Source organism: Micropterus dolomieu, linkage group LG02 (assembly GCF_021292245.1).
Source record: "Micropterus dolomieu isolate WLL.071019.BEF.003 ecotype Adirondacks linkage group LG02, ASM2129224v1, whole genome shotgun sequence".
Classification (NCBI taxonomy): Eukaryota; Metazoa; Chordata; class Actinopteri; order Centrarchiformes; family Centrarchidae; genus Micropterus; species Micropterus dolomieu.
Window position 1 is genome coordinate 5,460,348 of NC_060151.1, and position 12,902 is coordinate 5,473,249.

A 12,902-nucleotide genomic window follows, 5' to 3' on the forward strand; every position below is an offset into this window, starting at 1 on the left:
AATTCCATCACTAAATCCACTTCTGAGAAGTTTTCAGGTGAGAAATCAGCTGTGTAGATTTCCAATATTGACAGTTTTTTTGTGCTTGAATATTTTCGGAGTTCAGGAGCTCCGCAAGTGGCTGCGGGGGAAGCCTGTGCCAACCCGCGGGAGGAGCGTGTGAGGCCGGCCAGTGTAAAACGGAGCAGGGCCAAGTAGAGTCAACCAATTTTTATGTAAAATTAAGTTGAAATATTGATTTGATATGATGTGAATATGCAGTATTAGAAAATATGGTATTTTTTGAAAATTAAACCATGTAAACTTGTTTTGGTACAACCCCTAAGATTTTGAACCTGAGAATGAGCATAATACCACCTCTTTAATTTTCAAAAAACACCGTGTTTTTTTTTCATACTGCACATTGCTGTAGCTCCTCTTTTCACCCTGTGTTGAAGGCTTCATTTTAGCTATGGAGTGATACATCTCGTCTCTGAATGATCTTTGTTGGGAGTTGCACATGCGCAGTTCCTAGTTAAGGACTACTAGCCAATCAGAAGCAGAGAAGGGCGGGTCAGCGAGAAGCCGGTAAACCGCTACGATTCAGCTGTAGGCATGGACTGGAGCAAGAGTTTCAGAGTGGAGAATTATTAATCTATAACAAAAGTATCTTTCATCCATAAAGTTTTAACTGAGCTCTGTCTCTACATCACAGTAACAACTTTATGTCCACTGACTGCCTGGAGGCTAGCTAGTGAGAGGAGAGGTGTGCAGCTCAGTGTTTTTTCCACCGGCGTTTTTGAGGGCGTGACGGAGTAGCTGCTTGGCAAGCGTTATATGAGGCACTTTCAGCTTTCATGCCTGTGTCGTCAGGACACAGGCATGAAAGGGAAACGGCTGGACTACAAACAAGCTGTTTTCGAGTTTTCTGTGTGAGATGGGAACTCCCATTGGGCTGGACTTTGGGCTTTTTCACTTTTCAAACCTGTTACATGCACAAAAGATATATAACTAAATGAAGGAGAGGGAAAAAGCATAATACCACCTCTTTAAAAAAATCAATCAGTAAATTTGAGTGCATTTGATTCAGTTTATTTAAATCCAATATCTTAATATTTCATTGGTGGCACCTTTGTCATTGTACTACATTACAATATTGTTATTACAGCAGCTTCCAAATTCATAATGTTCTTTATGGGTTATTAAATAATGTGAATAAAGTCAATAGGTACAACCAGTGACTTCAATGTCTTCCAGTTGTGTTCTATCCATATCGGATACACTTGAGGTTGTTTTTGAAGAAGTGAAGCTGCAGTTTGAACTCTGAGTCACTGTGTGAAGGATTTCTGAAGCTGGCGTAGCGAGCTGCATCCTTTTCGTTGGCTGTTTTGGGCTGATGGCCAATGGACACATGGTCACAGCTGGCAACCAGCAAGGAGCCCAGGCCATCCATAAAGAACTCTAGGGTCAGAGACAGATATTAGAAAAACACATCTTTGTATCATGGCCAACAAAAACTGAAAGAAAAAAAAAAACTGGCTCTAGACCTACCTGAGTGTGCTACCCTCTGGAGCTTGGGGTCAAATCCCACCCTCTGTACAGCATCTGTACGAGCCAGGAAGAAGTTGACCACCCCACTGGCCAGAGAGCATTGTGGGTACCCAGGAAGTGAGTGGAACTTTGCATTAGACTTCCTGTACAGGCAGCCGCCCTCCATTTCCTCTCCTTCCTCATATTGAAGAGAGAAGTAAAACCGGTTCCCTTGTACTGACCCGCCAAGCTGTTAAGAACAAAGAGACCAGAGAACTGGTTAGGGTCAAGGAGCTCAAGATATAGGGTGTTGGGGTTGAAGTATGCTGGGTCATGCTCATTGTAAATCGGTTGGACTAATTCTCTAGGAGGAGTTCGTGTATAAAATTCAAAAATTATCAAAAATCAAAACAGCTGACTTCCTGTTGGGTGTCGGGCATCGATCCCGGAGGCTTTTTTGTACATCTGGACATGATACACGTACCACAGAAATTTCATACACGTAGGTGTAATTTTGTCCAGGGGCTGCTCTGTAGGGTGCGCTAGCAGGCCATTTTGCCATGCCCAAGCGCGAAACCCATAAAATACAAAATATTTCACCGCGCCTCAATTATGTGCAAAATTTGAGTATGTTTAGGGCCCCAAAATTGAGGTTACTTTGCAGGAAAACAAGAAAAATAATCCCTCACACGTTTCGTGCTCGGGTCCTAATTAATCAAATTGAAGATTAAATACAGGTGGCAAATTGGCTCTTCGTTAAGATACAAATATTTAACATTCTTTCTGCAACACATTGAAATAGTATGTCCATATTGATTAAGAAATAATTACATAAATATACTGACACATTATGTTTCATTGGTTTCAAATATAATAAATAATAAAAATGTAAAAAAAATTGTAATTTGATAATTGTTATGCCTTTCTTTTTTGTAGGCGTGGCTTCACTCTGGGCACCTGGGGGAATGGCAAACCTATTACCAATCAACTGATAAACACTGAAATCGGGTTCATCAAACTTTGAGCCTAACCATGAGCTCTGAGTGAAAAACGCACTTTCAGTCCTTGCTTGAACTGGATGTTGTTCTGATCCGCCATCTTGCAGACTGCCCGAAAGCTCTTATTTTTGCTCCAAGGAGTGAAAGGGCCTTTCTCACTTCCCAAATTTCTGTCTCCTCAACTCCTCAATCCTCGAGTGTGTGACCCGGAAATCGATCTCAGCACACCATCTTGAACGACATCTCAATTCTTAAAATGCACATCGAGGAGGCTTGCTGGAGGAGCTATAAGAGGATCCACCGGTGTATCCTTTGCGGAAGTCTTTTCAGCCGCTGTGATGTTTACAAGAGGCGTGACAAGCATAGCCGGAGCAGGACGCTGCAGTGTTTTGTATTAGTTAAGCCTATTAAAAATAATCAAATGCGCGATCGAACTTTCTGCCCTTCATCGTTTGTGTAACACCTCCATAAAGCGCTGTTCTAACCGCATTCCTTAATGTCATTTCACTTTGATATCACTGATGTTGTTGTTGAATGTGATGTGTGGATGGTGAGCAGGGTTGTAAAAATTAACATTAAATAGCGGCTGTATGAAGCGTCTCCCCAGTGACACTGCGCATTTACCCACGAGCCACACACATAATTTAATAATAAAAAATCTCCCGACAGAATCTGTCAAAATCTGATGTTAATTCATGTTCTGTGTTCTTCACATCCAAAAGGTTTCTCACAGTCCAGTTTCATACAATAAAACTGTTAGCCGTCCTCCTGATCAATGCTAAACATAAACATGGATTATAGAAGCCTGAAGTTTAATTCTGTTTCCTCTGTTTTCTCTGTCTGTCCTGTCAAGTTTATTACAGTTTTTTTTTTTGTTTTGTCTTGTGATATTTGCTGTGACATTACTGCATGGATGGAAACGTTTAAATGACTGACAGCAGCCTCTCTGATTAGCAAAGTAAATCGTTAAAGATAAAACTCATAGTAGCTACAACACACAAGAAATCACCTGGAAAGCTACAGAGAGTGGAGGTGGGGGTAAAACGTCCATGCAGATGCTGGTCTCTAAATATGATAAAATAATTATTTGGTGGGGGGGGGTTAGGTGGATGACTTATGCGCATAGGCCTATATGAGTTCCGGTTATATCTGAGCCGATCCGCGCACAACACTAATTCAGCTGCTATAATCATGACAGAACAGTGCAAAGAGCAGCTGAAATTATTAGCCTGTAATATCAACCAGAGCATTCAGCACTGATCTGCTGTGTTTCATGTTTTAATAATAGTGCCTATGCAGTCTGCACATGTCATTCCAACAGTAGAGTCCTGTGGTGACAGTTTTAATTAGGGCTATATGAGATGAATGTTACGGTGTCATTTTGTAAAGGTACTGATGATGAAACTCTTACCTCATCAGGCTGAGGGTTGAAATAATCTCCTCTTTACAAGCAAAAGGCGCATCGCAAAAACAGAAGTAGTTTACTGTGTACCCCAGTGAATGATTAGGCTGCTGTAATCTGACTGTTTTCAACAGATATTATAATGTTTATTGGAATAATAAATAATGTTAACAGACATGTTTCTGGATTGTGAAGATCTGATCTGTAGCCTTTAGTGCCAAATGCTGGTCTGCTGCTCTGACAGAGATCACAGCTCAAACAGTGGACAGATGATGCAGCTGTGCAACAGGTCATATTTAATTGACGTCGCTTTAAAATGATTGCTCCGAGGAAAGGGCATTTCATTAAATGCCTGTTTCCTCGACTCCTCTCTCCTCGCGTCTCCTCCTCGACTCCTTGAGCTCACATCTTGGGTGGGAGGGACTAAGAGGAGGTGGAAATTTAGGGAAATGAGAAAGGCCTGAAGTCTTTTACTGAATGACATTCCCCCTTATTGGACGCTGCAGCTGATTGAACTGATCTGATACACCACAACACTACAGTTTCATACGGACGTGTAGACAGATCAAAGACAAACCGTGAATAAAACCAGCTGATTATTATGTTTATTAAAATGGGCTGTTGTATTTATATGATGGAACGCAGTGATCGATCAGTGACAAGTCATGTGACTTGCAAATAAATTGTATGGAGTAGGCCGGAGTTAAAGGATATCAGAAAATAAATGAATAGGAAGCTTAAAACTGAGCGTCGGCTTTGATATGACTTCCATCATTTCAATTTCCCCTTGAAGCATCTAATGAATCTAAAGACATCATGATCATATTCTGGTTTATTCAAGAAATGTTAACAATCACAAATCAATCAATAAATAATAGAAGCATTGTGCCAGTAGAACTGATTCTGTGCCTCTGAGCAGGACACAGTATAATTGTGAAAAAGCAGGTGTTTGTAAAACAGGTGAGAGCTACAGAGGGAAAACATGCTGCTCTGCAATGAGACTTTATTAGTATCAGCACAGTGCATGTGTGCAGACAAAAACCCATCAAAGTTATCCAAGATGAAATTATGGATCAAACAGAAGACACAGTTTACTCATTGACCTGTTGTTGTAACAAATAACATTATTGTTCATTGATCACTTACACCTTCATACAGATTAGTTTGACTTAAACTGATTACTGCAGTAATGCAGCCCACGCTAAACAGATAGACAACAAAGAAAGAATGGTTGAGGGTATTTATGACAAAGGATAAAGGAAATGGTAATGAGTGGATCAGTATCAAACCTATATTTCTTTTAATAAACAGATCAGATTGTCTTCTCTAGGGAAAGTTGTCCGCATTATTTGTATATTCAAATGCCTAAACACACACATGATGTGGTGTACTGCCTCAAAGGTGCATGCATGAATGAGGCAGTAAAACAGTTTGTCAGACAGCTGCTTAGGCTCCCAGGATGGGAGGAGTCAGAGAGAAACTCAGTTTGTTCAAGTAAAAGTCCTCCTGAACAGGTTAGCTTCACAGCATAAGTTGCCGTAGTTACTGATCTAGGGTTTATCTGAACTCGATCTCTCAATGGATAACCCAGTTTCCCTCATCTTGGTTTGTTTTTCATATCTCAGGACTCCCGTCTGTTTCCTCTGCGTCTCTCTCAAACAGCCTCAGCCAACCAGGAATATAATTTCCACGACATTCTCTGTCCCCTGCCGAGTGGGGGTTCACTTATGACACAGACCAGTAGGAGAATGAAGTAGAACGAAAATGGTGAAATAATAAATGAGCTACTAGAAATAGAAAATAAATCCTGCACACCACCTGCAAAGTGTCTGTCTTTCTGAAGAAGAAACACTGCAATTTAATGATAATGATTATTCCTAAAGAACATAATGAAACACTTTTCCCTGATGTTCTACAATGAGTTCAAAGAGTGAAGCTGAGCAAAGCCTTCATGGATGGTTCTATGTTACATGACCCTGCGACATCCCGTCACACGAACGATATAACGTATTGTTTAACTAAGATGCTCATCAGGAATTTAAAAAACCTATTTGGCCATCAGTGACGTTACGCTGGTATTTGACAAGCAAGCGTTGTAGGTCGGCTAATTAAACTGTCACAATCCCCACTGAGCCAAAATACCTTTTGGTACCAATAGGAAGTAGCCATGAAGTAAAACTAAATAGTACCAATATTAGCTTAAAGGCTTGCAAGTGTCTGGTAGTCTTCTTGTAGTTATATTTTACTAGCACAATATACTAGCAATATTAGTACTAGCACAATATTTACTGCTGGTGATTTGTACATGCAGGTCTGCATGTACATGACTATTTGCTTCTCAAATAAATTGCCCTTCATGATGGGAATAATAAATTCTGTATCTATAGATTTAATTAACGTCCATAATTCAATCTAAATGAATGTATCAAACTGGATTATTTTATTATACGGTAGTCTAACTTACATGCAGGCTGATGTATGCTGCTGTCCAGCATCCAGTACAGACAGGAATGATGCTAACTGGCATGTCATTAACACAGTATTACTCACCTTCTTCACTGGGACAGGGAGCTACAGTTATGGGGAGACTGGGGTGCTGCTGACTCATCTGTTAGTCTGCTAAAAGGGGCAGGGACAATGATTTAATAGTAATGTCTTGCTAAACGTTTCCTTGCACTGATTAAATGTTGAGGAAATGTAGGCTAACACTAGTCTGTAGCTAGCTAGCTTTTTTCACTATGGACATTAAGCCAACAGGTTAACACCACTCACAGACTAAGGGTGTCCATCTTTCTTGGAGATAAATTCCAATAAATTGGACAGTGTGTGCACCAGGCTGCTACAGATGTTTTACCAGTCTGTAGTGGCCAGTGTCATCTTCTTCACTGTGGTATGCTGGGGAGGTGGCATCGGGACTTGTGGCATCAACAAACTGAGCAAGTTGGTGTGGAAGGCCAGCTCGGTGGTGTGGATGGAACTAGACAGTGTGGAGGCAGTGACAGAGAGAGAAGCTGAAAACCATCATGGAAAATCCCTCTCATCCTCACTACGCTGAGCTGAGGCAGCTTATGAGCTCCTTCAGCCACAGAATCATCCAGCCCCGAGCCTCAAAGCGCTTTGGAGGCTCATTTGTGTATGGTAACTGTTTATTTGTAACATGTGTCATCAGCCATCAGGGTCCACACCACAGCACCAAACTGACATATTTTCCTGATTATGACATTTATCTGGTTTTACCATGTTTTTATCTACTGTTCATATATTTGCTTTTATGCTATTTATGTTTTTAATCTGTTTTAAATGTACATAGTAACTTCTGCTTTTACTGTAAAGTGTCTTTGAGTGTCCTCAAAAGCTATAGAAGCTATAGAAATAAAATGTATTATTATTTTAGATGGTTGTAAATATTTATTATTGATTGTATAGTGTAAATAGTGTGTTAATACTTCTACAATATTGCATCTGTTGTTTTACATTTCTTAGTGCTGCTATGTCGACTGAAATTTCCCCTACGGGGGATTAATAAAGTTATGTCTTATCTTTACTTTCATTAAGACTTAAAGTTAAGAGCCATCAAGGCCTTTATGTTGTCAAGACACTTAACGGAGAGACTGGTGTTCCCCTGTATTCGGCACACCACCGCTGCAGAATGAATAACCACCCCACTAAAATGTCACACAATCTTTAATATCATTGTGCAAGTAATGATTTTAACTCTAAACTGTAACTGTAAGGCCGAGCGAATGAGAGAGAGCGAGCAGCAGAATATGATGGTGAAAGTTAGCGGAGAAAAATACTAGCCGTAAGTTTTTGTCTCGTAGTAAATGTGCAGTTTAGGTCACAGTGTGTCTGATAATAAAAGTCTGTAGTTTCCCCAACAGCTGGAAAAGTGAAGCCGGTTAGCGCTAGCTAACATCTCCCCACTACAGCACGTTGTTTGGCTGTTATGTAACGTCAGTGAAATTAGTAACGAAGCAATGTTCATTAGCTCTGCTGTATGTCATTGCTTACTTAACGTTACTTGTCAAGGGTTGACAACATCTGGTACAAGCTTAGACTAAACTGGTGTACAGCTCTGTCCTGTATACATACTGTACATCCTGATAATTAACTTTATATTTCAGTTTTCAGGAGTCTGGCTGTTAAAGAAATGAGGGACCATGGAGCTGAGGTTAATGAAGTAAATTAGGGATTGAAGGATTTTTTACAGAAAGGTTAGTTTGGGGATATGCCTGAAATTATCAATGAAAGACTACTATTTAAAACTGCAAGAATAGATGGCCCTATAGTAGGGAAAACCTCCTTAAAAAGTTGAGGAGGAATAGTATCATTTGGAGAACCCGACGGCTTCAAATGACCAACAATCTTCTGTAACACAGACAAAGTCACAAGTTCAAACTTGTCAAAGATAGCAGAGCAGAAGACAAGGACTGAGGGGTCATAAGCAGAAGGTGAGATTTGAGCCCTGCTGGTAGTGATATTATCAATAACCACAGTGACAGTTGTCACCACAACTACCCAAAAAAGGTAAGCTCATCATTTGGAATGCCTAACAGTAAAGCTGATGATACATGGGGCAACTTTTTGAGCAATGTTTCTGGGCAATCTTGCTAGTGGCAAGTCTGACTATGTTTTGAATGGATAGCGATATGGATCGATACACTTAATGTACTGAGACATAATGTATAGTTACCGGGTGAAATGTAGCGGCACATAGTGGACACAAGAAGTGGTTCTATCTCATGTCGGGCTTGTACCCTGCCTTCATGTGGATTTTTGGATATTCTGTTAGGATTACCTGAAGCCTATTTCTGTTTATTCACTTTGTCTCGTTTGGGTTATCTGCCTTACTCCGTGTCTTGCATTTTGGTCCTCAACCGGCTCCACATTTACCAAACCCTGACAGGAGCAGCAATGATAGAAACATTTTTCAACCTATCCTAAGTCACTGCACCATCAAACAATTTTGAAGCTGTTACTTGCTTTAAAAAACATCTCCTGATTTTCTTGGAAGTATTGCCTTGTGATCGCATGACTAACCTCGTGTCTCCTTGTGTTCACGTGTCACTAATCGCCTGCATACTCTGTCTTACTCTGGTACAGAACTCTTTTATTATAATATTGTGTGAGGGACTGATTAAAGCCAAACCTCAAACCACCCAGGACCGTTCCTCCCTCTTGCTCTGACGAGCTCAACCACTTCTATGCTCACTCTGACAGAGGAAACAAGGAGGTCACCACAAGTGTCTCTGAATTGCCTGCAGTTACAAACATCCCTGAAACTATTCTGTAGATATTCTGTAGGTAAACATGTCTAAATTTCAGACTAGTTATGCAATTGAAACATACAGTACAAAAGCACCCAGTTTAAAAAGCACTAAAATCACTTGCTCTAAACCCCAAACAAAAAGCCACTTTAGTCAGCGATGCAGTGACTTCCTCAAAATTTAGTGCGTGTTAGGAATGTGGGTTTTGTGTTCATGTCTTTCCTTTTTAAGTCTGTCTTTGGTTCTGTGTTTCTCTGTGTAGTCTTGTTCAGTTAGTTCCTAGTCCTGTACATTAGTTAATATGTTTTGTGTTTACTCCTGGTCTTGTGTTCCCTGTTCAGTTTTGTGTATTCCCTTGTTCATTTACTGGTTCTGTTTAGCTCATACTTGTGCATTCTTGGTTATTCACCCATGACTGCTTGTCTAAGTGTTCTCTCTGTTACCCCCTGTTGTCTCTGCCTGCCTGCCTGTCTGTTTTCCTGCTATCTCTCTGCCTCCCTCGTTAGCCTCGTGTCTGTCACCTGTATTGCTCCCGCCCTGCTCGTTATCCCTGGTATATATGTGTGGTCTTTCTGTTCAGCCCTTGTCTGGTCATTGTTGGTGTTACTCCCTGTTAGTCGTGGCTTCAGTCTCGTCTTTCTATTTTCTGCTCTTGGTGTTTTGGATTACCTGTGTTGGATTTTGGTTTAGTTTCTCGTTATGGCTTTTTATGGATTCAGCCACTCAGTATGTAAGTGTGCTCGCTTTTTGTTTGTTTAATTAAACCACTTAACTATACCTGCTCCGCTCTGTGTCCTGCGTTTGGGTCCTCCAACCTGCTCAACCCTGCCTCACCACACCACTTACTGTAACAGAGCCTGAGTTGGCATATTCATTTTCAAATTAAAGCTTATAGATAAGCACTTTTGCCATTGAAACTATGTGATCATCTTAAAAATAACTCTTTCAAAAATGTAATGCATCCAGTTTAATCTGTTAATTTTAGGCTAGGTGATGGGCATCTGTAGCTACCTGTTGGAAGCTCAGTCTTAAACCGGACTTTTATCCATTTTTAATCCACACTTTTACATTACATTTTTTTTATATCCTTTTATTTAACTTGAGGTTTTTGGGGTCGGTCTTAGGACCCATTTTGTTTTCCTTGTATCTGCTTCCTCTTGAACATATTATCCATAAACATGGTATTTCTTTTCATATTTATGCTGATGACACACAAATATACTTGCCCGTCAGATCCACAGACCCTGGAATGCTGAGTTCATTGAACAACTGCCTTTGTGAAGTTAAAAAATGGATGTCAAATAATTTCCTCCAGCTGAACTCAGCCAAAACAGAAATCCTGGTCATTGGGTCCCAGCAGATGGCAAAATTACTGCTATCTGCTGGTTCCCTAGTAAATCACATTAAGCCTGTGGCAAAGAACCTTGGTGTTTGGTTTGATAGTAATTTAAATTTCGAGCAGCACACCACAAAGCTTGTTCAATCATGTTTTTATCAACTTAGAAATATAGCTAAAATTCGATCTATGTTAACTTTTCAGGACACCGAGACCATTTTACACGCCTTCATCTCATCACGCCTGGATTATTGCAACAGCCTTTTCACCTGTTTAGCCCAAAAATCTACTGATCAACTCCAGACTGTCCAGAACTCAGCTGCAAGGCTTTTAACCAGAACAAAGAAATATGACCACATTACCCCTATTTTAGCTTCATTACACTGGCTCCCAGTATGTTTTAGAATTGACTTTAAAATTCTATTGATCACTTTTAAAGCACTTCATGGCCTCTCACCTTGTTATATTTCTGAGCTTTTAGTCCCATACGCACCAGCAGGTACCTTGAGATCCTCGGGCAGAGGTCTGTTGTCTGTTCCAGAGTCTCGACTGAAAACTAAAGCGGACAGGGCGTTTGCTGTCAGGGCCCCGAGGCTCTGGAACAGCCTGCCCGAGGAAATCGGGTCGGCTGAGTCAGTTAAGAAGTCCCTTTTTAAAACATACTTTTATCGAAGAGCCTTTCCCGATTTTATTTGACTGACTTATTTTATTCTATTTTACTTATTTTATATTTATCTTAAACGTGTATTTTAGTCTTTTCAGTGTTTTCTTGCTTTTATCTTGTCTTTTGGGTATTATTGTCTTTACACTTGTTAAAGCACTTTGTAACTTGTTTTTGAAAAGTGCTCTACAAATAAAGATTGTTAAATGAAAAAAATTCAAGTTTTATAAACAATACTAATGAATAATGCCACCTTTTATATTTAATGCTTTACTCATGTGCCACAATAGATTTTAAGTTAAAATATCTTTTTGGGGCTTTTCCAAATATTGATATGTTCTTATTTAATATCAGTTAAATATATCTGCCTACAACTCATTACCCAGTAAATATTTCTCTAGATCTACCCCTCCAGACATGAGCCATTTCATTCTCACCACGTCAAGTTCGGGGACTGCCTCCATCACCTCCACCAGCTTCTCAATCTTCGTCTCCTTCGTAAACACAAAGTCATCATCCACCCACAGGAAGTATTTGGTAGTTACCTGGGAGACAGCCAAATTCCTCCCAGCAAACCAGCCCTGTCGGAGGAAACATGTTTCACATTTTTAATCCATCCATCGCCAACCGTTTATCCTGCGTACAGGGTCGCAGGGGCCTGGAGCCAATCCCAACTGACATCAGGTGAAAGGCAGCGTACACCCAGCCTGCATGTCTTTAGATGGTGGGAGGAAGCCGGAGCACCCGGGGAGAACATGCAAACTCCACACAGAAAGGCCGGGGCAACCAGGGTTTGAACCCATGACCTTTTTGCTGTGGGGCCACCCACATTTTTGTCCAATATTTTGAAATGTTCATTCAACAGACAAATATGAAATAAGTTGTCAATAAAATAAAAATAGTAATTGTAATATTTTTTCCAAATTGTTGTGATGTCAACATGTGATAAAACCTGTGAGCATTCTCCAAAATAAATCCCTAATGTATACAGGATAGAAAAAATTCTGTTTTATGATAAATTAAATAACTGAACTGAAATATATCATCACAACAAGAAAGGTCATTTTTAAACAAATGAGGCAACTGAAGGTGTTTAAATGTCTTCACTACCCACAGTTTAGTTCTATGCTATGCTTCGTGTGTTGTATAATAATCATGTCCTTGTTTTTGTTTGTAGGTGTGTATTTTTAATGATCCCTGATTCATATGTCTCAAATATGGTAGAATAGTTCTTTTCTATTAAACATGAATGGTGTTAATACTTTACTGACACAATTTAAATGTATCAGTCTGAAATCTGGGGACTTTTTATATATTTTAGTCTGATACATTTCTGAAGAGTAAACTGACAAACCAAAGCCACTTTAGCCCAACGTTTTCTTCTTTTGTGTGATCATATGGATTACATATGGTATATGTGTTAATGTAATACATTACTGCCCAAGTATGTGTGTATACCTGCGCTGGAGGCATGATGTATTGCTTGGTGTGTTCTTCATTAATGTGTTCTGGTTCTATGCTGTCATCTGCTATGATGACCTCTATGTTGGTATAGAAACGCCGGATGCTACTCAACAACACCTTGAGTTGTCTGTAGCGCAGGAATGTCTTTGTGGCAATGGTGACGTGAGAGCTGATATCTGAAAGACAGAGAGTTACAATAAGCAATAAGACAGTAAAGACAAAAGGTGTGTTTCTATCTATGTGTTACATGAGCATTTTAAGTTTG

The 12,902-nt window shown here is 40.0% G+C and overlaps 1 protein-coding gene across 1 annotated transcript in view; it reads right to left on the reverse strand.

The window, feature by feature from the left end:
* Positions 1 to 1,110: 1,110 nt before the first annotated feature.
* Positions 1,111 to 12,902, reverse strand: part of LOC123963716 (beta-1,4 N-acetylgalactosaminyltransferase 2-like) — a 22,257-nt gene continuing 10,465 nt past the window's right edge. Inside the window, exons 6-7 of the mRNA XM_046040736.1 lie at positions 1,531 to 1,759; positions 1,111 to 1,440 (exon numbers count right to left, since the gene is read on the reverse strand). Coding sequence (XP_045896692.1) covers positions 1,244 to 1,440; positions 1,531 to 1,759 — 426 coding nt within the window. The 3' untranslated portion in view covers positions 1,111 to 1,243. The remainder of the gene's footprint in view (positions 1,441 to 1,530; positions 1,760 to 12,902) is intronic.